Below are 26,588 nucleotides of genomic sequence, written 5' to 3'. Positions count from 1 at the left end.
TTGCTATCCCTTGCTTTTGTTAGATTTGGACAGAATAACTGAGAAAATATCGAGTTACAAACCAGGAAGGGGAAACATCATCACTTTTACAATGAGATGACTGATGCCACTCAAACACTACAAATTATTTTTTTCTTTGTACTCTAAAACACATATTGCAAGTGTGAGTTCCTGGAAGACAACCGGGAAATTATCAAATTTCTAGTTGTACACAATACTTGAAATATTGCTTCACCAGCCTTTATTAATGGATTTTAAAGAACATTAGACATTGCTTGTGCACTATTCTTTGCCTAGCAGGAAGTTTTTCTAATTACTTGCAGAAAATTAGCGGCACATTTTTAAAATAATGTTGGCCTAAAGTAGTTTGTGGCAGTTAAGGATTTCATTTCCTCTAAGCAGCAATAAACCATGTGGAGGAGACTACTGAGCTTTCAAGCTGCCGTTACTAGGAATTCTTCCATCATGAATGCAGAATTTGCTCATTCTATTCGGAAGTGGTTTTGGGGTTCTATCATAGTGGATCCAGAGAAGACGACCCCTGGACAGTACAGCTCTTGCAGGAGCCATGTTTCCAGTGACTTCCCTACTTCTAACTCTCCAAAACATACCCTGCCCTCTGATGGTATGACGCAATCACAAATTAATATATAAACAAAATGTATGTTGGTTTCCCCAGAATGTTTGGGATGGGATGGGAGAAGGAGAAAATCCAGGGAAACCTCTCTCTCTCCTCTTGCCTATCTCCCACAATTCTGAAGGCAGTCCCTCAGAGGAGCTGCCAAAGGTTTGGGTAGGAGGAGGGAACACACTGTGGAAGAAGGATTTCCCCCTCCCCCCTGAATCTCCTCAGTGCCAGATCAGAAGAGGCAAGTTTTATGTAAGGGAGGAAGCTCTGGGCCCAAAGTTTATTGATGATATATAAATAGTGGATTTTATATGGGAGTAACTATGCCACTAGTGGAAATTTTTCTTCCTGCTTAATTTTAGCGTGTTTATGGGAAACATGTTTCTTTGGTCTACTACAAACTCTGAAGCAAGACTCGATGAAAAGCAGACCTGTAAACAAATCTGCATACAGATATTGCATCTTTAGTAAAGTGACCAAAACCAAATATGCTCTTTATTAATTGAACAGTAATTGCATATATTAAACTGCAAAATGAGATAAGATCATTAAAAATATATACAATTACCCTTTTATCTAGTACAGAAGTAAACTTATTAAAGATGAAACATACTATAGTTTCCACCATAGAAGTCTATTTTTCATGTGTACACGTAGCTGGTTTTTAGTGGCAGAGTTAAAACAATCAAAGGTCTGCTTCTCATTTAAAGATTAATATTTCAAGTCTACATTATACAAACTGTAATCCGTATCTTTAAGACTCAAGTTATGACTTTTTAATGAAAACACTGCACGCTGCTCTGTATAAATATATAAAATATTTATTAAATATATCACAAGATTTGGTATTTACAGTTTATTTACATTAAACAGGTTTTCAGGTAAATCATTATTTAGCATCAGACAGTATTTAAAAGCAAAGTTTTTGTATTTCAGTGGGCAAAACCATCTAAGTTCACAAAATAGTGTGCACAAGACCTTGTTTCTTGCCTATCAGCTTGTCCATGTTTCTTCTTTCTTGCCCCTTTTCAATTTTTTGTTTTTCTCTTGACGTATAGTTTCACACTGAAATGATTTTATTTCAGAGAGTCTCTGTATGTATTCGGGTGGAGCTCCAGCAAAAGGATCTGTGAAATGGTGATGACCTAAGGGGGGAAAAAACCACTGATTCTACAGAACTAAATCAGGTAGGTCTTAAGTACCTTTAATAAGAAATATGTCTTCAGCAGAGTTACTTGAAAGGTTGGTTTGTGTTTAATGAATCAGTAGTCTAACCCTAAAATTTGGCATTTCACTTTCAACTTAAAACCTCTCCCTAGGGATGTAGGATTCTAGAAAGCAAATCTTGATAGTATATGTGCTTTTAAATGGTGAACATCTCAACAGTCACATCCACACTGAAAGGGGCAGTGGACGAACAAAAGTTGCCAAAAACATGTATGATACTGACATTTTTAACTCTCATATTTTTGGCAAATTATTAAAAAAAACAGATATCTCTGTCTAGTTTTCAGTCCCACTATTATTCATTTTCTCCTACTTCTTTTCACATTGCTTTTTAGCTCATCTACCACCACATGTAGAAATATTTTTACATAAGGGGCTTTTAATATCTGTTGTGTTACAGTACTCTTTCCATACAGACAAGTATTCATGGAACTGAACTGACAAATGGAAATTCTGAGCCAAAAAAAAGAAAAAGAAAATCAAATCCACAGAAAAACCAAGAAACATCTATTTGTGTGACTCCTCTGTCATCTTAGAACAGGAATAATTCTTAAGAGGTGATGACAGTATACTCAAAATAAGTGTCTTTTACAATTATCCAAACCCAGCTTTTCTCGTTTTTAACCGCCTGCAAAAGGTGTTATTTCTTCATACACTTCACTATAAACATTATCCCGTCAATAAATATATGTAATCACTAGCATTTCAAGAAGTTTTATCACGAAGAAGTTTTCAAAAGAACAACAAGGAGTCCAATGGCATCTTTAGGACTAACAGATTTATTTGGGCATAAGCTTTCGTGGGTAAACCCCCCACAAAGAAGTGAGGTTTTTTTAATCCACGAAAGTTTGTGCCCAAATAAATCTGTTAGTCTTTAAGGTGCCACTGGATTCCTCACTGTTTTTGTGGATACAGACTTATATGGCACAAGACAACTATATTGTAAAGCATTGACAAGTTAGGGCTTGTCTACAGCAACAGTGAGTTTGTGACAAGCTGGGGATGTAATCCTCTTTCAAAGAGGACTAGATCAAAGCTCATTAACAAACTGTTAATGCGTGTCAGCAGAGACCACAAAGGGAGTTAGTATGTAGCAGACTAGGGTGGGGTAAATTCACAGCTCAGTTGCCATAAACTAACTGTCCATGTAGACAAGCCCTTAGAGTTGCCCCTTCTACAACGCCTCAATTCTAACAGCATCTGACAAGAGCTGAACACTAAAACTGTACATGTATTAACATTTCTTACCGAACTTGTATCTGGGTCCCGCTGGAAGTGAACATATGCTGGAAATGTGGTTATTCTTCTTGGATCTATAGATGTCACAGTGAAAAGTCTTGGAATTAATATATCTGAACAAAAAACACCCACTTTATAGAGAGCACAAATAAAAAAAATGGTTAGATTTATTCACTGTATGGAAAGTCATTAGTGTATTTCCTAATGATGTTCCCAAAGATCCAACGGAGTTGAGAAAAACTGTTTTGTTGATGAGAGGTTGAAAGGATTCTTTGAATTCTATAATTATTTTATAGTTCCATAGCCCTTTCCATCCAATTGCCTAAATGAGCTTTACAAATATTAATTCCTTAATACTGATATGCCTGTTATCCTCATGCTGATGGGTAAACTGAGGCACGGAAATTATGCTTTGTGGCATAGAGCAAGTTTATCAGTGGTAGAGCTGGGAACAGAACCCAGATCTGCTATTTTCTAGCCCAGTACTCTATTTATAGACAAATTAGGGCTTGTTAGGGATTGTAGGTACTTTGATAGTCTCTGCCACTGAGCCTTTCAAAGTACCCACAATCAGCAAAATTTGAAAGACTCAGAGGCAGAGACTATCAAATCAATTGCTACAACTATAGACAATAAAGAACAGCAAAGGAAAAAACTTCCTAAATCTCATTGAATGGAATGGGAAGGATTAGTAACCACCTATTCTGGCTCTTTTTTGCAGACAGTACTTTTGGGTCAGGAGGTGGTAAGTCAAACCAGTCCATCTCCAGAAGTAACTATAAAAAACATTTTTTGTTAGATATATAATAATAGATATTTTCTTTATGTCACCAGTGATTCCCCCTACACCACAGGAGTTTGCAGCTGTTCTCTTAGAACAGCCCTTCATCCCCCTTATACTACCAGAATGGCACAAAGGGATTGAGCAGAGGGCTAGGATATATCCCTTGACATTTAGGTCTAGAGCAGTGGTTCCCAAACTTGTTCCGCCGCTTGTGCAGGGAAAGCCCCTCGCGGGCCAGGCTGGTTTGTTTACCTGCCGCGTCCACAGGTTCAGCCGATCGCAGCTCCCAGTGGCCACGGTTCACTGCTCCAGGCCAATGGGAGCTGCTGGAAGCGGCAGCCAATACGTCCCTTGGCCTGTGCCACTCCCATTCACCTGGAGCAGTGAACCGCGGCCACTAGGAGCCGCAATCAGCCGAACCTGTGGACGCGACAGGTAAACAAACTGGCCTAGCCCGCCAGGGGCTTTCCCTGCATAAGCAGCGGAACAAGTTTAGGAACCCCTGGTCTAGTGAATATGAAACCATCCTAATCTGGTATTTACCTGAATATGTTCCATCTAATTTTAAAGTAGTAACCACATTTGTGGCCTTTTTAACTTTTTCCCATTCTGGAATTTTATTTCACCAGACTATAATGGCCTCAATGTTATTAATTACAATAAGTAAAATGTTGAACACAAAGATGATAGAGCATCCAGTTTTCTGCCCAATATTTTTCAAACAAGTCACTAGAAAGTAACACAAGTGCATATATACTAACCTTTTTGCCTGAGGAGCACAGAACAGTCTGATCTTTTCCACCAACATCCCTCCTCCATTTACCTTTTGTACAGATTCTTTTCCACATATGAATCTCTCCAGTGCTCTGCCATTTCAGGCCCTGTCTACACTTAAAGGATTTGCTGGTAAAGACACACCAATAGAACTATGCTGGCAACTCTCCAAGTGGAGATGCAGCTTACACAAGCAAACAAGTTCTTTTCACAGTAATGCTTAAACCACTGTCCTTCTGTTTCTCTTTTCCCTGATTCCCCCTTTCCTGTAGATATGCCGTATCATGTGTTTCTTTTCATAAGGGAACTGGGGTTACATTTCCCCCATCTTCACTAAAAATTCCTTACCTCAAAGCTCCTATCTCTCCACCTCCATCATGAATGGCTGGCATCTTCAGTGGACTTGGGTTCCAAAAATCTAGTCCTCTCTTCTGCAGATCCACCACAGGTACGTCTCCCCTGCAGAAGGAAGCAGTCATCTTTCAAAAAGTGATTAAGAAGGGGAGGATTTCTATTTCAACTGATATTGTGAGAAAGCCTCTGCTGGTAATATTGATTTTCACCAGTTATTTCCCCATCACTCCTAGCCCTACTGTGATCCTACACTGTAAACAGTAGTTCCCAAATGGGGGGTGCATCCTTTTGTGGGGGCAGATGAAGAACTAAGAGAGCACCAGCTAAGGAGGGGGCACATGACCTTTCCATGTGACCTTCCATTTGACTCCTCCCCACCCTATCCCCAGCCCAGGGCCCCCACTCTCTCCCAGTCCCCTCCCCATGATCCATCCCATGTTACCGGGGGATGGGGGTGTTCTATCTCCTCCTGCTGTGCCAGAGACTTCAGGAGAGGAGCAGAACATGGAGCCGCTGGTCAGTGCGGTTCTACTGCCCCCAGCCCCACCCCCTGCCATTCCACGGCAGTGCATCTCCATCCTCTGGCTCTATCTGAACAGCAGCAGCCCTGCCAGAGGACAGGGCTGGATGGGCACAGCTGGGGATGGTACAGCTGCCAGAGGAGGTGCCAGCATTCTGCTCCTTTCCCTGCTGCCCCTTATTAAAGTAAGATGGAAAAATCTGCGAGAGGGGGAGCTCATATACAAGTTAGGTCTGGGGACACTTCAGTTATCTGATCTAAAATGGAATTTATATTTCGAAGATGTAAAAGCAGCTCTGTCCAGACAATGGTCATCCCTGAATGGGACTTTCCAGAGTGATTTCAGATTGAAGCCCGCCCACATGAGAGGATTGGGCCATGCTGGATGTATCCAAGTAGAAGGACCATCGAATTAGTCCCCAAGCTATGAAGGTGGTCCTTGAGGAAGAGTAAGTGGGAACTGCCACATCAAGGTCAAGACTGGAGAAGAGAATGTACTCTTTCGATCCACCAACAATCTGAAGCTAAGTGGCCCTCTCATTCCCCTTGGGCAAACAACCCAGGGTAAAAGGAGGAGAAGACTCATGTTGTTGGCTAGGCTAATATGACCAGCCTACTACTGTCCAAGACCCCCTCAGTGGTGCCAAAAGCTCAGACCAAGCTACTACATTGCCTGGTTCTAGTAACTGCAGCAACTGAGATCCCAAGACCACAAAGCAAAGTTCCAATTCTTTTTTTAGGTTTTGTCTTAAGGGAGGGGTGCCTCCTTATTCTATTAGGGTGCGAATGTGTCAGATCTGAAACCTGAAAGGCAAACCCCAAGTCTGTCATCTAAATTGGTGATGTCTCTGTTATACAGGGCTGCTATTTGAGCCTGATTCAGTAAACACATCTGTTCTGTGATATTTGTGTGAAATGGGAAAGGAGTAAGAGAGTAGAATAGCAGCTATCATAGCAACAGAAAGTTTTAAGGAGGAAGCAGAGTAGCACTGAAGGTGTGGACAAAGAAATTTGATCTCTGTACATCCTTAAAACTAGATGAGTGCAGTTTACCTTTCCGTGTAATCTCCCCAGGAGCATAGCTACGGGTGGGCCTGGGTGAGCTGTGGACAACCCACTTAGCATCCAGGCCCACCCCCCAGCCCTGGCTCTGCTCTGGCCCCAGCTCTTGCGCTGCTCCACTCTGCCTGCCTGGTGCTCCTGCAAGGGAACGGGGTTGGGGCACTGGGGCTTGCTCTACTCTGCCTGCCTGGTGCTCCTGCCAGGAATGGGCAGGTGGAGCAGGGCAACCAGTGCCCTGGCTGGAGCGCCACGCAGGTGGGCATAGCGGGGCAGGCCCCTACATCCGGACCCTGATCCGAGGCTGGAGTGCTGGTGGGGCGGGTGGAGTGGAGCAAGCTCCCACCCTGCTCCACAGCAGAAACATTGGGCAGGCCGAGAAGGTCGGGGTGTGAAAGCACCCATTTTCCTGGGCCCTAGGTTGGCCCAGTGGCTAATGCACCACTGGGAGGAGGATGAGTGAGTGGGCAGCCAGCATCAATAGAGGAGATTTTTAAAAAAGGTAGGCCTGCCACCTGGGGGAGCCAGGCCCGGTGTGGGGTAGTGGGACCTGGAAGAGAGTTGGGAGCTGTGCGAGCTGAAAAACAGTGTCTCCTCCAGGAGCTGGGTGTTGCCCAGGCCCCCGGGGAACACCTGACCAGAGAGTCCGTCCATCGTCCCCGTAAGGCTGGCTGCAGGAGGAAGTGGACCTGCATTCCTCCTGCCCTCCTAACCCCTTTCCTTCCATAATTGCCTGCCCACTCAAAGTCGGGGCCCACCCAAATATCCCATGCTGGCTACCCCACTGATCTCCCTCAGTCATTATCTAAACTCAAAACCAACAGTCACATCCTACATTTGGTTGACAATTGATTTCACAATCAAGACAGGATCCCTCAGTTGGGGTTGTTAAATTAAAGGACAACTACCACCTCCTTCAGTCTCTTGGTTAAATAAAAGCAATTTTTCCTTAGGTCAACCTCATGATATAATTTGATTACCTGCTTATTAATTTGATGATTGGATAAATGATAATCTAAACTATTTAGAGAGAGAAGGTGGATGAAGTAATATTTTGTATTGGACTAACTTCTGTTGGTGAGAGAGAGAAGCTTTCAAGGCACACAGAGCTCTTTTCTCTCACCAACAGAAGTTGGTTCAATAAAAGATATTACCTCACCCACCTTGTATCTCTAATATCCTGAGACTGACATAGCTATAACTACACTAAATATGTAAACTAATGTCACTGTTAACTCATTGATCTACTGATTTAATCTCAATTGTGATCTTAATTGATTATTATATTGTTTCATTCTTAGTTTAATAAAGTTATAGTAGTTTTAGCCTTATCGATATATTTGTTTAATCTAAATATGTGCTTGCTTATTCTTTTTAGTAAAATTCATAAAAAGTACACAGACCTGGTTCTTTCAAATTGCAACATGGGTCCAGAATCACAAGGAATAGGGTAAAATTAGTTATATTATCTGAGACCCACTTGGCTGTCTTCCTAAATTATAATATTTGTCCCTCACAAGCAATATTGCACTATAAACTGAAAGTCCAAGAATTCAAATTCTAGAATACTGCCACGGCAGAGAGAATGTACTGCTACAGCAAAATGATTTTGTTTGGTGTTATGGAAAACACAAGTTTTACTTATTAGTATTCATTAATTAATTTGTGCTTGAAAGCTGGAGCAATTAGTCTCCATCATCTCCAGAAGAAGCCCCTAATCCAGTATCTCAATCACAGAAATAAGAGGTGGCAAAATTTCATATTGGGGGAAGGGAGACAAGGTGGGTGAGGTAATATCTTTTATTGGACCAACTTCTGTTGGTGAGACAAGCTTTTGAGCTTATACAGAGCTCTTCTTCAGATCTGTGTAAACTCGAAAGCTTGTCTCTCTCGCCAACAGAAGTTGGTCCAATAAAAAAAAATTACCTCACTCACCTTGTCTCTCTAATATCCTGGGACCAACACGGCTACAACAACACTGCATACATACTGGAAAAAAGCAGTTAAAAAGGAGCATCAGTTTAAGAACCACATTACGAAGATCTCTTTGCATATTCAGTAACTTAAAATCTTTCGTTAACTTTTCAGGGAAGAATGATACATAATAATTTAAATGGAGACTTACCTGTTTTTGCAAAACTCATATCCTAAGTACTGTGATGAGGTCTGTGGAAGTATGTATGAAGTTGGCACAAAATGATGCTCATCTTCACTATAAGAGCTAAAAACATTTGAACAAGTTTAAACAGATGATAGAAGTCTGTACTAAAATGATAATCCATTGTATAACATGCTTCATTGAATACCATCCCAGAGCAAAGATCATTAACATTGCGAGATGACATGTATCTGAAATAAGAATCCTTTAAGTAGTGTTTTTGATTATAAAATCATAGAATAATTATGACTAAATTCCAGCTGCAGTACGTTAGGAGAGATAGTCCAACAAAAATTCAAAAATGGGTGAATTTCTGGCAAACTGTTTTAAGGAGTAAGAAAGCATGTATGAAAGGCCACCGTTTTTACTGAGTACAGATTATATTACTTTGTAATTAATTATTGTTTGCTTTATCATTATCAAGAACAATGATTCGGAAAAGATTCACTGGCATGAGCAATTTGTAACAAAGATATGAAGTGCAATACGTGCTAATGTTAGCAGAATATTACATATACTGAACTGAGCTGAAAACAACATATTTTTAGGGACTTAGTATGTTGAAAACTAAGTGCCACATGCTATTATTGCTATTGTTTACCCATCATATTTACTTATGTCCAGAAGTGACTCCAGATAGACAGCTTATCCACACATGGCAGCAGTCTGTAAACCATACTGAAGACCATAAGAAAAAAGTCCCAGACAAAGCTACTCTGTGGATAGCACTGGTGTAATTACAAGGAGGGGACTTGTCCCCCTCACATCTTTTATATGGGGAGGGACCAAGGGACGAGAGACAGGGAAGGGAGTGAAGAGAAACATATTTGTTGAGAAAAGTTACTCCCCTGCTTATATACGTAAGTTCAGTGGACACCTGTGTGGGAAGCATGGCGTCCCAACTGAAGCAAACAGATGTAAATTATTAGATACAAAGAGGAGCACAGACAATAGCTTCTTAGTAAGAACACTGTGAGACAAAGCAAAATGCTGAGAAGGAAGCTTGAAATTTTGGAAAATTAACTTCAAGGTAATAATCCTCATAGTTTTTCTTATACAACGACTATTGAACATCTGGTCACTGCTAACACAGTAGATGTTCTCTGTATCTAAAAGGCATTCCTGATGCCTGTAGGAGGTATGGACTAACTTACTATTTGACTAACACACAAATTAGTTCTAGAGGGCTAGATCCAAGATATAAGGATAGAATTATTTCAGAAATGTGTCTAGAAAGGTACTTTCTATAAGAACAGCAAGAGATCTACATATTTCCAGATGTGGACCCTCTTTTTCCAATCAAAAGGATTAACTTCTTTTCTATTGAAGAAATCTTCTATTTAGCAGAACACAGAAGCATCACTGCTCTTCACAGCTACGCTTGGAATTTACTAGGAGGACAGCTGTATTTCTTGTGATTCTGGTAAGGTGAAAAAACTGCTGATTGCCCTCTAGCAATGGCTTCAAGTCTGATACTGTGCCATGTTACAGAATTAATATCAACTTTGAGTGTCAGTGAATTAATAGTATATATGGGATGTGCCTTGGAACCTACTCTGGATTTGGACATAAGACAATCTGCTTTATTGCTGCATTGACTCAACAGAAGTACATCATTAGAATTGTGAAAGCAGAGTCAGGATGAGCTCTACCCTGACATCTGGTGGTGAGCCATGGAAAAGGACTTCAGGAGCTGATCTCATTTGCATGGGCACACCCACCCTGCCTAACATGAGGGACTGCCTGCCCAAATGGTCACTTTGGCTGCTGTGGGATCCCCAGTTTCTCCGTTATTGAGGCAGGAAGAATAAAGTGTTGTTACCCTGATTATGTGAATCAAGGACAGTGGAACTGTTTTATGACAGAGGGACTTCCCATCAACTAAATAGCACTTGCTAGACAAGAGACATGGGTTCCAAAAGCCAGTGAACTGAGAGAGAGGGAGGTTGGAGATAGGTATTTGTGCCTGGTGGTATGGGCGCCTTTTGAGGACCTGAAACACCAACTGCACTGCCTTCTCTCTCCCTTGTGGAATATCAGAACTAATTTTGATTCCATTAGGAGTCTAGCTACAGGCTCTTGAGCTGAATTCATTTTGGCCCAATGGTACACCAGCACCAAGGCTCCCCTACTACAAGCTGAAATCACTGAGGGTTTGGCTACACTTGCAGCTGTACAGCACTGGGAGTTAAAGCTGTCTTTGTACAGCTTATAGGGAAAGTGATTCAGTGTGGCCACATTTGCAGTGGTGTTATGAGTGGTGCATTATGGGCAGCTATCCCAGCGTTCAAGTGGCTGCAACGTGCTTTTCAATAGAGGGGGTGCGGTGGAGTGTGACAGGGAGCATGGGAGAGAGAGAGAGAGAGTGGATTTTTGGAGCTGACACTGTGTGTCAGCTCCCTGCCCTGCAAGTTCCGATCCCTTCCTCCATCCCTCTCTCATTCACTAAATGCAAATAGCCTTTTGTTTTTTTCCCTCACAGACCAGATAAGCAACTACTCTGAAACGGACCCCCCTCCTTGCAAGCCGTTCTGCTTCTGTCCTCAAGCAAACAGTAGCTGTGGACATTCATCCCCCTGTCTGCCTCTGCTTGAGCAAACAGTAGCTGTGTTTGGTTTTTTAGATAAGCAGCTCTGGGAGCCCCAAGTTCACAACAAAACAGAGTGTTATCTTTACTTAAAAGCATTATGGGAAAATTCCAGAGGTCAGTTACAGTGTAGTAAGATTAATCACTGTTTACACTGGCACTCCAGCACTGCAGCACCAGCGCTGTTCTCTTTATTCCCCTTGTCGAGGTGGAGTACAACCAACGCTGTAGCCAGGGAGATACAGCGCTGTATGTGCCTTGCCAGTGTGGATGGGGAGTAAGTTACAGTGCTGTAAAACCATCACCAATGCTGTAATTCTCCAGTGTAGCCTAGCCCTGAGTGCTATTTTACGTAGTGGGTGGGCCTGAAGATACATTGCTGAGCAGCTGGCAGAGCAGTTTGTGGGATGGTTGGAGTGGCTTGCGGGATGGCTGGTGGAGCAGAGTGGCTAGTGAAGTGGAGCAGTTTTGCGGGACAGCTAGTGGAGTGGCTGGCAGAGTGGAGCCATTTGAGGGACAGCTTGAGCAGCTCATGGTACAACTGGCAGAATGCTGGTGAAGGCTGCAACAGAACCCCCCAGCGAGGCAGGGCAGTCGGCCTCAGATCATGTAAGGTGCCCCTTAATACCCCCTACCCCATTTCCACCCAGGCTGGGAGGTAAAACTCTCTAGATAAACTTTTAAACTCTGGAGCTGCACTGACCAGGGACAGAGACTTTTGGGTTGTTGGATTCTTGGGACTTTGGGGAATTTTTGGGTTGCTGGACTTAAGACCCTGAGGGGAAAAAGACATTGCCAAAAACTTACTTGGGGGTGGCTCTTTTGCTCATAGTTTGTGTTATGAATCCTGTTTGTGGTGTTTCCCCAACATAATGCTGCACTGTTTCCTTCCTTTATTAAAAGGACTTTGCTACACACAGACTCTGTGCTTGCGAGAGGGGAAGTATTGCCTCTTAGAGGTGCCCGGGGGGTGTTATGAAATTGTCCGAGGTCACTGGGTGGGGGCTCGAGCCAGTTTTGCATTGCGTTATTGAAATGGAACCCCTAGATACTGAACCTGGCCTTTATTGCTGCCAACTCAGACGGGCAGAAGGGTTACAATTGTTTATACTTTTTAAGTTATTCTTCTGCATTACTCAAGGCTGATGTGAAAACAAACTACAAGTTTTGCTTCCCACTTTCTCCAGCAAATACTCATTTGACAAAGCTATCAAATACTTGGACTCTTTTACAAGTCTTTTCAGGTGCAATATGCCCAGGGTGCACTTTGATTCTAAAAACCTAAAATATTCTAAAATAAATACTTTTTATATGAAAACATTGACTATGGACATATACCCAGTTGGAAATGGTTTAGCAGCACCATATGCAAATCCTTTTTTCATCTGCAGAATAGAAGATGGGTTTTCTTGATAGCTCTGGACTCCCTGAGTAAGGTTTGATATTGCAGCACTCTCCTCGCAGTCTCTCAAGCCAAAGGTTGAAGAGTATTCTGCTTAAAGTAAATATTCACAGAAGTGTACATAAAATATTAGCATCTGATCATAATTAGAACACACATTAAGGAGTATAAATTAGATGAGTTTGTTAAGCTTTTACTATATATGAAATCAGTAGAGATATATCATTGGGAGAAAAAACACTTGGCTTGTTTTTTTTAAAAAAGTGAGGCCATTTCACAAAAACCACACGTCTCACTCAATGCATGGTCATATTAAACCCTTAGAAATATCAGGAAATGCAAGGTACATTAGTAATTAAAGGCCAAATCTTGCTCCTCCTGAAGTCAATGGTTAAGGCTGTGAGCTTGTCACAGAGGTTATGGAAGTCACAGATTCTGTGACTTTCCATGACTTCTGTGACTTCTGCACCAGCCACTGTGCCTGGTTCAGGAGCAGTTCAGGCATATTGCCCAACGGGAGCTGCAGGGGTGGTGCCTGCGGACAGAGGCAATGTGCAGAGATGTCTGGCCATACCTTCACTCAGCTGCTGAGCGAGAGGGATATCACTGCTTCCAACAAACCTGCAGGTAAGTGCTGTCCAGAACCCACCTCACCCAGTCCCCTGCCCAAATCCTCTGTCCCCTCCCACACCCAAACTCTGCTGCTGCGGGGGTGGGGGAAGCATGGAGCCAGGGAGCCAGATAGGGAGCCTATCAGTCCGACCAAGCCCACTCCCCCAGCACCAGTGGAGGTCCCAGGCTGCTACCCACCCCTCCCCACAGCACCAGGGCCTCCCTCCCCTGGTACCTGTGGGGCCCCCAGGCAGCTCCCCCCCCCCCACAAGTTTTAGTCACAGGTATTTTTAGTAAAAATCATGGACAGGTTATGAGCCGTGAATTTTTGTTTACTGCCCGTGACCTGTCCATGACTTATACTAAAAATACCTGTGGCTAAAACTTAGCTTTATCAATGGTCAAATTTCTATTAACTTTAAAAGGAGAAGGATCAGGTCCTTATAAAGAAAAGACACACAGAACAGACTGATTATGTAGAAGTCTTAATTAAAGAGCTCTATACGGCTGTGAATGCCAAAAATTAAGCTTGGAGAAATGCAGCACTAGAAGTTCAAGGCCACTCTGCCACCCCCCCAAACACACATTTGCAGCACTGGAAAGGACAGCTTCTGAAGTTAACCATTTACCTTTTTTTATCCTTTCTGTCTTTAACAATGCGCTCCTCCAGTTACTTTCAAAGGGAAAACATCCCAATGATCTTCCCGAGGCTTTATTATTCAGATATTTGTGGTCAGACGTTAGACTTGGCATTTTTTGTTCTTTTGATGCCTGAGATGAAAGTGATCTGCTGTTTCAGATATTAAATGAAAAAGATACCATGGATGCAAATATGTGTTTAAAGAGTAAGGTGGCTGATGTTATTCAAAAGTTACAAATCTTGTTGCCAACATACACAGACACTTTGAATGAGGACTTCTCAATACATGGGAAATTACCCATAAGTGGACTGCTGACTGAACATGTCAGTAAAATCCCATGGGTACTAGGACCCAGCAGCAGCGTGAGCAGGAGATGGAAGGAATCACTTATTCTCCATCCAACTCCTGCCTCCATCCTACTCCATTCCCAACCCTTGCTTCAGGTTCTCAGCCATTTCTTCTTCACCATACACCACATTCAGTTTCAGGAGAAGGAAAATATTACTTCAAGAGGCTGTCTCGCTGGCTCCAAAGCCTCTTGAAGCCGCAAAACTCCCATTGCTTAGGGCTGTGCATTACGGAAGGCGAAACAGTCTCAGGCAATAGACAGCCACAGCCCCTCTTCCCCTAGCCTTTTAGCTTGTATGCCAACAGCATGCCACACAAAACCTCCAAACCATCTGGAGGTTTTTGCTATCACTCTAATTTCACAATTTTTGTAGCAACAAAGGACTGTGGGATTGGGTGGGTTGCCTTAAACTAATCTGGTTTTGGATCCCTAGTACAAAAAGACTGAGAATCATGGGCTTTAAAAATAATATGAAATGTATTTTATTTATTAAGAGAGAGCTTTAGTAATGTGTACTGAATGCTCAAGAACCAGGTTCAGTTTTGTTTTAATAGTGAAAAACAACTTCTTCTGGTCACAAATAAAAATCCTGCAAATCACTGGCTCCCACTATGTATCAGCATCTATGGTGGTGGTAGTGATGTCAGCCACTACAAAACCCCACGGAAAAAGTTATCTGCCCTATTCAAACCTCTAAAGGTAACTTTGCATTCCAATCAAGAACAGAAGTGGATGGTCATTTGGCCACATCCTCACTCCATCCAACCAAAAATGAGTCAAAGGGTACGTCCAGACTACCCGCCGTATCGGCGGGTTAAAATCGATTGCTCGGGGATCGATATATCACGTCTAATCTAGACGTGATATATTGATCCCCGAGGGCGCTTATATCGATTCCGGAACTCCATCAACCCCAACGGAGTTCCGGAATCGACACGGAGAGCCGTGAACATCGATCCCGCGCCGTCTGGACGGGTGAGTAATCCGATCTTAGATATTCGACTTCAGCTACGTTATTCACGTAGCTGAAGTTGCGTATCTAAGATCGATTTTCCCCCCCCTAGTGTGGACCAGCCCAAAGAAAAAGGGGAGTAGATTTGTGATCAGAAAACACTCAAATGCTTTTCTTCCACCCACCACGATGACAGCAGAGAGCTAATGGAACATCGAGGCTAGTTAATACAAGCTACAATATGAAAATACAGGAGAAGGAGGACTGTTCAGTGGTTAGGATGCTGGTCAGGGACTGAGAAGAGCCAGGTTTTATTCCCTGCTATGCAGGGGTGAAAGTAAGTTAACAGACTTACTGGTACACAAGGTGGCCAGGGTCCTGGGCAAGGTGGGGAGGCGGCTCTGGGCCCCTGGAAAGGGCAGGGCCTTGGGCAGAAGGGGCGGGGCTGGGGCCAGACTCCCCCAGCCAGCCCTTCAGTGCTGCCCAGCCTGCATCGCTCAAGGCTCTGGCAGCGATTGAAAGGGCCAGGGTCTCCAGCCACTGCTGGGAGCCCTGGGCCCTTTTAAATTATGGGGTCCCAGGACAGCTGCCCCTTTTGCTTCCGCCACATCAGTGGCCCTGCTGGTACGGTAGCTGTGTACCGGCTTTCTGACTAGTATGATGTACTGGACTGTACCAGCTTACTTTCACCTCAGCTGCTATGTCACGGACATCTTGTGTAACTTTTGGCAAATCAGTTAGAACCTACAGAACACTACCAATGAGGCAATAACTCGGATATAAATGATTCTCCTGGACTCAGAACTACACCAGCTCCATCTCACAAGATTTTTCTGTCAGGAGATATGAGTGCTAGAAAGGCAGCAAACTCAGCTCAAACCTTTGTAACCAACTCTCTTTTCAGACCTGACAAATTCACTACATCAAATACATTGCTTACAAGATATTTGTCCCTTTGTCTCTATTGAAAGCCTGAAACTTCTAGATGCTCATAATCATGGTGTGATTTGCAAATGTAACCTACATACCACCTGGGTGTGGTGTTCTGTCCCATCTAGAGGCACTGAGATCACTTAAAGAAAGAGAGAGAAAATGAGTCTGCTCTATAGTCTTAGCTAACAGCCAGTTGGCTTTTAGCTCATGCACTAAGCTCCAGAGGTCCCCGATTCGATACTGCCCGCTGACGACTGGGGCCTGTCGGCATCACATGTACACACAATATTTAAGGAATAGTGCAACCATATGATGAGCCAGTCAACTATGTCCATACCCAGATTGATCACAGCCCGGTTAATAATGACCATGCCATCCTTCTCCCACCAGGGTAGATGCGAGAAGTATACTACTGGTGTAACCCCAACAAAGAGGATCCGTGGAAGAGATAACATCACCATAGCCACATGGACTGTAAGGACATTGAGACAAATAAGGAGGTTGAAAGAACCATATATGAAATGGAACAATATACCTGGCACCTCCTATGAATCTCTAAGGTCAAATGGAAGAATTTTGGAGAGATACTAATGGAAAAAGACCATGTACTCTATTACAGTGGAGAGGACAAACATGTCAATGGTGTAGGATTTCTTGTGCATAAAGATATCAAGAATTCAGTATTAGGATGCTGCCCAATGTCCACCAGGCTCATTTCCATCTACCTAAAGGCAGTACCATTTATAATATAATATATGGAGATATACCTATCTCATAGAACTGGAAGGGACCCTGAAAGGGTCCAGTCCAGCCTCCTGCCTTTACTAGCAGGAACAAGTACTGATTTTGCCCCAGATCCCTAGGTGGCCCCCCTTAAGGACTCAGAACCCTGGGTTTAGCAGGCCGATGCTCAAACCATTGAGCTATCCCTCACAGTGGTACAAGTCTATGCTTCTACAACAGACTATGATGATGAGAAAATTGAATATTTTTACAATCATCTCCAAGACATCATTGATAAGGTACACAAGAAAGATATCCTGATTGTACAAGGAGACTGGAATGCTAAAGTGGGTACTGATGCAGATTGGCGAGATTATTGTGGTCCTTTCTGTAATGTGTTAACCAATGAGAGAGGATTGAGACTTTTGGAGTTTGCCAGCTATAACAATCTGGTTATAGTACACACATTAGGAGCACATAAAGCATCCAAACAATCAACTTGGCACACATCTCATGGTCTATATCACAGCCAGATCGACTACATCATGGTGCAAAACCAATTTTGTTCTGGGATTAACAGAGCTAAAACAAGGAGCTTCCCCAGTGCTGATATTGGAAGTGATCATGACCTTGTAATGCTAAATTTTTGGCTGCAGCTAAGGAAAATCGTCAGGTCAAAGTTCACCAAAACCAAGTCTGACTTAGAAAGACTCAGAGATCAAAACATTGCAGAGTCATTCCAAGCAATGATCAGTGGAAAATTTGCCCCACTGCTTGCTCTAGAGGAAGACGTAGAAACAATGACTAACAATTTCAATGCTGTAATGAATGAGGCAGCAATGGACTTCCTTGGGAAACATCATAAGAAGACAAAACCATGGGTCACAAATGAAATACTACAAATGTGTGACATTAGAAGAGAACTTAAGAGAGACAAGAACAGCACTGAGGGAGCTGATAAATGCAGAGTATTAGAGGGGTAGCCGTGTTAGTCTGGATCTGTAAAAGCAGCAAAGAGTCCTGTGGCACCTTATAGACTAACAGACATATTAGAGCATGAGCTTTCGTGGGTGAATACCCACTTCGTTGGATGCATGCAGTGGAAATTTCCAGGGGCAGGTACATATATGCAAGCAAGAAGCAGGCTAGAGATAACGAGGTTAGTTCAATCAGGGAGGATGAGGCCCTCTTCTAGCAGTTGAGGTGTGAAAACCAAGGGAGGAGAAACTGCTTTTGTAGTTGGCTAGCCATTCACAGTCTTTGTTTAATCCTGAGCTGATGGTGTCAAATTTGCAGATGAACTGAAGCTCAGCAGTTTCTCTTTGAAGTCTGGTCCTGACTTTTTTCTGATGCAGGATGGCTACCTTTAAATCTGCTATTGTGTGTCCAGGGAGATTGAAGTGTTCTCCTACAGGTTTCTGTATATTGCCATTCCTCCTATCTGATTTGTGTCCATTTATCCTTTTCTGTAGGGAATGTCCAGTTTGGCCGATGTGTATAGCAGAGGGGCATTGCTGGCATATATTACATTGGCGGACGTGCAGTCCCCAGCTAAAACCCCTCCAACACATCATCAGGGATCTACAATCCATCCTGGACAATGATCCCTCACTTTCACAGGCCTTGGGTAGTAGGCCAGTCCTCGCCCACGGACAACCTGCCAACCTGAAGCATATTCTCACCAGTAACTGCACACTGCATCATAGTAACCCTAACTCAGGAACCAATCCATGCAACAAACCTCGATGCCAACTCTGCCCACATATCTACACCAGCAACACCATCACAGGACCTAACCAGATCAGCCACACCATCACCGGTTCATTCACCTGCACGTCCGCCAATGTAATATACACCATCATATGCCAGCAATGTCCCTCTGCTCTCTGGGCAACCATGAAGAAGTACAACGTTGGCCGTAAGCTTATTCTTACCATTAAACAACTGTATGACAAGGCCAGCAGTGCAGTTCTCGTCAATGGCACAATAGGATAATGGTTTTGCACCACCGCTGGAGTCCGGCAAGGCTGCCTTCTTTCGCCCACACTGTTCAATGTCTACTTGGAGCGCATAATGACTGATGCCCTAGAAGATCACTTATGCACAGTCAGCATTGGTGGGTGAACAATCTCAGCTCTTCAGTTCGCTGATGACACTGATGGCCTGGCAGACAGCAAAGACGAACTTGCTAACCTTGTGAAATGACTGGATGAAACCTTCGCAAAATATGGCATGGAAATTAGTGCAGAGAAAACCAAGCCGATGACAAACAAACGTGATAGTATCAGCTCACTTATCACTGTCACTGGACAAGAGCTGGAGATAGTGAAACAGTTCAAGTATTTGGGGGCAATCATCACTGATGAAGGATCCAAGCAGAAATTCAGGCAAGAACTGCGCAAACAGTAGCAGCAGTGGCAAAGCTAAAGCCAGTTTGGAGGAATAAGAACATCTCCCTGGAATCCAGACTGAAACTGCTACATGCATTGGTCATCTCAATTTTTCTGTATGTGTGCGAGACATGGACCCTTACAGCAGAACTTGAACGGAAAATACAGGTAGTAGAGGTGATGTGACAGATTCCTGTTACCAATCTGCCTGAGGCGTCAGGTGATCAGGCTGAGGCCACAGGATCTTTAGGGGAGTAGATGATGAAACACACCAAGGGTCTAAGTAAAGCTTTATTAGTAAAATAACAAAATAACAGCAGAGAGTAAGGAGTGCTCCCCATGTCACTCAGAGGAAGGAAGAAACCGTTAGTGCCCCAAGTTCTAACCCACTTTCATACTCACACACGCTCTAACCTAGGCTGGCCAAGCCTCGGTGTAACGTAAGCAGAAGAGGGGGAAGGGTGGATGGAGTTCTGTCCTGGGCCCAGGTCATACGGGGTCCACTGTGATCTCCAAATTGCTCCAGCTCTCAGGAGGTTTTTAAATCCAGGGTGCCTTTGGGGGTGTTTCATTCTGTGACCTCTGTTCCTGATGTTCTTTGTACCAGTCCAAACTGGCTCTCTGTGGTCTGCCTCTGCAGGTCTGCTCAGCTGCATCTTCCTTTCTCACGGCTGACTGGTGAATTCCAGGCCCCCCTCTTTCTTGATAGGCAGCTGAGAGTCAGATGAAAATCCTGGGCATCTACTTCAACCACATCACTAATGAAGAGGTCTGCAACATCATCACCCAAGACACTGGGTCATATAAAGACTTTCTGATGACCAGAAAAAGCACAATCTGAAGTGGTACAGCTATGTAACAAGATCATCTGGCCTATCCAAGATCATCCTCCAAGGGACAGTACAGGAGAAGAGAAGAAAAGGTAGACAGAAGAAGAGATGGACTGACAACATAAAAGAGTGGACAGGAATGGACTTCATGGAGACTCAAGCACAGACACACAATCATCAGAGGTGGAGACAATAGTTGATTGCTCATCAATGTTAATGCCCCAATGACCAATGCAGTTATGGGAGTGATGATGATGAAGCTAGACTTAAGTGTATGCCCTTTTGGTCTTAATGTTAAAAGGAGTCACCAGGGGTATCACTCTATTCATGCAGAAGGGAATTGCCATCCCTCCCTGGTTAGGCAGTGATGTAATGCAAAGCTCAACTGTCTACCATTGCCCCATTACAGAACAGTCAATGGAAACTGATCAGATAGAACTACAATCAAATGAAACCACTTGGAGGTGAAAAAGAAACAATGTAACAGACAAAGGATTGCCCTCTATAAATAAAGACAAAAGACTGTTACAGTATAACAAAGCGGAAACAAGCACTCTGGATCCGTTCATTGACAAGACATCTTGTTGAGCAGGGGTATTTTTCATGAAAGATTGGATTCTTGTTCCTGTGAAGCCAGCCAGCTCTGTAACAGACTGAATTTTGAGGGGAAAATCTACTTTATACGAATGGCCATACTGCGTCAGACCAATGGTCCATCTAGCCCAGTATCCTGTCTTCTGACAGTGGCCAATACCAGATGCTTCAGAGGAAATGAACACAGCAAAGCAATTATTGATTGATCCATCCAGTTGTCCAGTCCAAGCTTCTGGCAGTTGAAGGTTGCATCCCTGACCATCCTGGCTAACCAGGGAGGGGAAACTATCTTCCACGAATATATCTAATTGTTTTTGAACCCGGTTATACTTTTGGCCTCCACTTTTAGCAATCAGTTCCACAGGCTGACCGTGCATTGTACATGCACAAGAAGTACATCCTAATGAGTTTTAAACTTGCTGCCTATGAATTTCATTGGGTGACCCCTGGTTCTTGTGATATGTGACAGAGTAAATAACACTTCCTTATTTACTTCTCCACACCAGTCATGATTTTATAGACCTCTATCATATCCCCATTAATTGTCTCTTTTCTAAGATGAGAGATGAAAAAGACTGGACTGTTCCTCATATGGGAGTTGTTTCATACCCCTAATCATGTTTATTGCCCTTCTCTGTACTTTTCCAGTTCTCAAAAAAAAAAAAATCTATTAGATTAGGCAACCAGAACTGCACTCAGTATTTAAACTGTGGGCATACCATGGACTTATATAGTGCCAATATGCTTTTTCTGTCTTCTTATCTATCCCTTTCCTAAAGGTTCCTAATAGTATTAGCTTTTTTTGACTGCCACTGCACATTGCGCAGATGTTTTCAGAGAACTATCCATGACGACTCCAAGAGCTCTTTCTTAACTGGTAACCGCTAATTTAGACCCAATCATTTTATATAGAGACTTGGGATTATATTTTCCAGTGTGCATTACTTTGCATTTATCAACATTGAATTTAATCTGCCATTTTGTTGCCCACTCAGTTTTGTAAGATCCCATTGTAGTTCTTTGCAGTCAGCTTTGGATGTAAACATCTTGAGTAATTTTGTGTCATCTGAAAACTTTGCCACCTCATGATTTACCCCCTTTTCCACATCATTTATGAATATGTTGAACAGCACTGGTCCTAGTACAGATCCCTGGGGAACCCCACTATTTACTTCTCCTTATTATGAAAACTGACCATTTATTCCTACCCTTTGTTTCTTAACTATTTAACCATTTACTGGTCCATGAGAGGACATTGTCCCATGACTGCTTACTTTGCTTAAGAGTCTTTGGTGTGGGACCTTGTCAAAAGGCCTTCTGAAGTCCAAGTACACTGGATCATCCTTGTCCACCTACCTGTTGACTCCTTCAAAGAATTCCAGTCAATTGGTGAGGCACAATTTCCCTTTACAAAAGCCATATTGACTCCTCTCAAACATATCATGTTTATCTGTGTGATGGTAATTCTGGTCTTTACTCTCATTTCAGCCAATTTGCCTGGTACTGAAGTTAGATTTACTGATCTGTAATTACCAGGATAGTTTCTGGAGACTTCTTTAAAAAGGCTTTAAAAAGGCTGCTCTTTAAAAGGAGCATTACACTAGCTATCCTCCAGTTATCTGGTACAGAGTCTGATTTAAACGATAGATTACATACCACAGTTAGTAGTTCTTAGCTAGGAAAGGTATCTATTAATAAGCGAAGACTATAGTTTGTGTTTTATTATTTTGTTTGATATTGTAATAATTTGTTTACATTAAAAAACCAAACAACAAAAACCCAATGCTATGATCCAGGTGCTCAGCACAGCTTGGAGGGGAAGTGTGGTAAAGATCGCTTTGACACTTTTGTATCCAGTCTCAGATCTTGAGGCCTTCTGGATAACCGTTCAGTACTCTGCAATACTTGGAAGTAGAATTGACAGTGGTTAGTTGTATTTTACACTGGTTTTCTATTACTCCAATGGGCTGTTCTGATACCAGGAATAATGTAGCGCTGCCTCAACAATATGCCCCTCTGTTGGAAGGGATGGCCTCAGATGGAGTGATACCAGTATAGGAACCATTACAGTGGTTTTACATCATCCTTTCAGACATTAAACAAACAGATGTAACACTGGTATGTTAATGGAAAATTGTTTAGGTAAATGAAAAGAAAAGCTATTAAAAAACCCATAATGTCAAGGAATTCTTTAAGTTCTTAGTGATGTGGAACAGAATCACCTACTGGAATGCAAACAGATATTATTAAGGCAGTTCAGTTTCTGAAAGCAATCTCACCAGCCTTGAAGTGAGCAGGTTGGAATTTTAAGTCAGAAGTGTCAGAAATAGTGATTTTCTAATCACTTACTAGATCGCCAAAAAAAATTGCCTAGAGGGTGAGGCAACAACATACATGAGGATTTTCTTGCATGTTTTAATAAACATTGTGTTCTTCCAATCATGTATTTTTTCAGGATAATCCTGGAAGGAATTTATTTTATAGATTCTATTTCATTCAAATTAGATTTTGTTGTCAGTAATTCAAGAGCACAGTGGCTTAGGGGCAGGGGTGTGTGTGCGCGAGAGAGAGAGAGAGTGCGCGAAAACAAACAAAATGCCACATTTAAAGGGAAAAAAATCCACACACTCATTTTGAACTTCAGAATTTTTCAGAAAATGCAAGAAATTTCAGTTAGATGATTTTGCATAGCCTTCAATGATTACAAAAAAGGTTTTCACTCTGTATAGTCCCGACCAAAAATTGTGATAGGGATGCAGTTCTCCCCAAGGTTATACACAGATGAAAATAATTCATTAGCATATTAAAATATCAAACATAAAAATATATTTTTTTCTGTGACCTAATACTTCTGGTGGATTGTAACTCCTAGGAATAATAGTTAATTGAATTCACATTTGTTCTGCAATTTTGAAGCAAAAAAACCAGCATAATCTTTGGGCTGCAGAGCCATCAAAAATCAAGAAGGTACCAGCCATCTCTATAAATAAAGACTCCTAAATGTTTAGGATTACATGACTACATTTTGGGAACAGCAAATTGTAGGAGACATCACTTACCATAGCTCACATTCAAGAAAAGAATGAGAACCAGACAGTATAGCACTGTATTCTATTTAGCTAAAGTCCAAATATGGCATAAATGATATACACAATTCTCCTTTCTACCCATGAAAGGAGAACTGTACATTGCGACTGGATATTTATACAATCTCTCTCTTCTTCAAGATAAAAGACGGTCTCACACAAATGTTCCGTAACACAACCAGTAGCCTGATCAGTTCAGAAAAAGGCAAATTTCTACCTTTCATGAACCAATCTCCCCATATTCTCCTTGACCTATTCTGGTATCAAAGCATAGTTAGAGTAGGCTATTGGTAAATCCAATTACAAAGAAAATTATCCCTACTTTTAAAAAAATATTTATTTTGTGAGAATACTGTATTCATTTATGTCACATACCATATTAACAGACTTACCATTCAGAGAGGAATGATGACTCTGGGTATTTAATTTCTTTTACATATGATTCTGTAAAACAAAAAGTGATAAAACAATATTAAAAATCAAGAAAACCAAGTTCCTATGTATAATACCAAAAGAAAATGGTAAACAAACTCTAATTACTGTTTACAGCAAAAATCTCAAACAAATTTTTGTAATTACCTTGCCACCAATTTTCTCTACCACAGCCTTTAATATAAATGAATTGATAGGATTTGTTTTCCTTCGAATTAGTATTAGCCCTAATGTCCTAGTCAAATTCCAACTTCCTATCCAATTCTCTGAATTTTCAACTGGATTGGGTACTCTTTGATTCCTGTTCTAAATTGGGTAGATCACTATACACTGCTGAACAGGTGTCATGTTTCACCACTGAGCTGTTTGTATTTTAGCTGTGGTTGGTGTGATTCTTATGTGCAGTTTGTAAAGCAATTTGGGATCCTTCACGATGAAAAGTTCTATATAAATGTATAAATTGCATGTGAGCAAAGCAGCTTATAATTAAATCTCACTATTTTTAAGCAGAACTCCCCATTAAGTCAATAAGGAGTTCCGCTTAAAAGTCAATAGCAGGAAATGGCCTGATTTTATTGAAAGTGTCTTTTTAAAATACTTATTTTTAAAATATACCCAGACTGAAAAGGTAAGATTTATAAAACAGATTTATGTGTCCAGATTTCAGTAACTCATAACTGCATACCAGTTTTGTTAGTTATCCAATTTCTGTGTTTAAATAAGTGTCTTTTTCACAATCCCATTTTCTTCTGCTTAATGTTCTGGTACACACGTACGTTCTGCCATCCTAATCACTGCCCTGGTAATAAACTGATACTGGACTCCCTGCCAATCTCCTTTAAAAAAAATTTTTCCTACAGAAAATGTAAATTCTGTGCTTAAAATATTTGATGACACTATCCTTTACAAAAGTAATAACAGTGCATCAGAACACAGGCCATTACTATTTAACATTTACGTTGCAGTATCTTAGTTTTCCGAAGTGTGTGTCTGCGTGTCTGCACGTGCTGTAGTATCTTAACTTACTAACAGGAAACAACCTATTAGAAATTGTGAGCACTCTGGAAATGAGAACATCATTTCCCTGGCAGCTAAACTAACTAGAAAGCCAAAGTCCCAAGGTTCTGTCTGTTGAATATTCTCAGAGCCTCACAAATTGTGTGATGCAATGTTGTTTGCAGGCAATTAATCATGCCTTTGAAATGAAGATGTTTTGAAAGAATCAGTGTAGGAAAGAAACAAGTTATTCTATATCCTCCCCTTTTTGTTTTCCATCCTCCTTGAATTTTTCTCATTATAACGAGCAAGATGTTTTGAAATCTTACAAAAAACACTCAAACATTATAGACCCTGACTTTTCAATATAAGAGGTAAAGTCCTGTATTTTAGTGCTACATTTTTGGTGTTTTTCATAAAAATGTTTACAGCATTTTGCAGTCACGAGTTGTGCAAACACAGAAGCAGCGTGTGGTTTATAATACCATACGAGTAATATCGGTACATATGACCAGGCAGAGCTGGATGAAGAACCACGCTTCCCAGAGAAGAGGTGGTAAAACAGAAGGATCAGAAAATAGAATGTGACTGATTTGTTAGAGCTGCTTGAGAGGGGAGTGGAAGCAAGTCAATTTCGTCAAGAGTGAGCTTCTCCCAACCAAGAGCCTTTCAGGGCGGAGGTTTCCCCGCACGCCTGGGAGTCTCTGCCCTAGAACTGAGCGCGGCGTTGTGCTCATGGGGTTACTGACCGCGGTACGCCGAGAGCCCCGGCCGCGCCCCCCCAGTCACACCCCTCCTTCCTACCCCCTCCCCCGCTAGCGCACACGTACCCCGGTGCCCCCAGCGGGGCTGGTTCCTGCTCATGGCGCCGCTAGCCTCGGGGCTCAGCTCCCGGGCGGCTGCGGGGGGAGGGGGCCGGCAGGTGCCCGGCGCCTGCAACAGGAGAAAGAGGAGCCCCGGCGGCTGCGGGATGCGGCCCCGGGCAGCAGCATCCCCACCCTGCTACAGAGTCACCGAGGCGGCACCCGCGGCACCAGACCAGGAGCCCCCACCACGCTGCGAGCCTGACGCCTGAGGGAGCGGCCCGGCCGGTTACCGGGCAACAGGGGGAGCCCCGCGGGCAGGGCGGGGCCTTGGCAGAAGCGGCTGCCGCGGGGCCAAGGGCAGGGGGCGGAGCCAGTGGCGGGGCGGGATTCGGGGGCCTGGGGGCTGGAGCAGGGTGCTGAGGTGAGGGGAGTGATGGGGGTGTGGGATTGGGGGGAGAGGAAGAAAGTGGCTGAGGTGGGGTTGAGTGGGGCGAAGACAATTCTTGCAATTG

At 42.7% G+C, this 26,588-nt stretch overlaps 1 protein-coding gene across 3 annotated transcripts; it reads right to left on the bottom strand.

Moving 5' to 3' along the window:
- Positions 1-1,481: 1,481 nt before the first annotated feature.
- On the bottom strand, positions 1,482-26,325 carry C2H8orf89 (chromosome 2 C8orf89 homolog). Of its 3 annotated transcripts, none has more exons than XM_050941292.1 (8): positions 26,101-26,325; positions 24,235-24,286; positions 13,974-14,134; positions 12,669-12,825; positions 8,711-8,806; positions 5,001-5,111; positions 3,104-3,168; positions 1,482-1,773 (listed from the first exon to the last, which is right to left on the bottom strand). In XM_050941292.1, the coding sequence occupies exons 1-8, from the start codon at positions 26,132-26,134 to the stop codon at positions 1,622-1,624; spliced, it is 828 nt and encodes a 275-aa protein (XP_050797249.1). In that variant the 5' UTR covers positions 26,135-26,325; the 3' UTR covers positions 1,482-1,621. The 3 variants fall into 3 exon arrangements, with proteins under 3 accessions (XP_050797249.1, XP_050797251.1, XP_050797252.1); XM_050941294.1 differs by having other exon boundaries at positions 12,669-12,822; XM_050941295.1 differs by having other exon boundaries at positions 13,974-14,131; positions 26,101-26,131.
- Positions 26,326-26,588: the final 263 nt, after the last annotated feature.

This window comes from Gopherus flavomarginatus, chromosome 2, assembly GCF_025201925.1.
Source record: "Gopherus flavomarginatus isolate rGopFla2 chromosome 2, rGopFla2.mat.asm, whole genome shotgun sequence".
Lineage (NCBI taxonomy): Eukaryota > Metazoa > Chordata > Testudines > Testudinidae > Gopherus > Gopherus flavomarginatus.
Note: the sequence above shows the minus strand (reverse complement) of the source record. Positions and strands in the feature narration are given on the sequence as shown.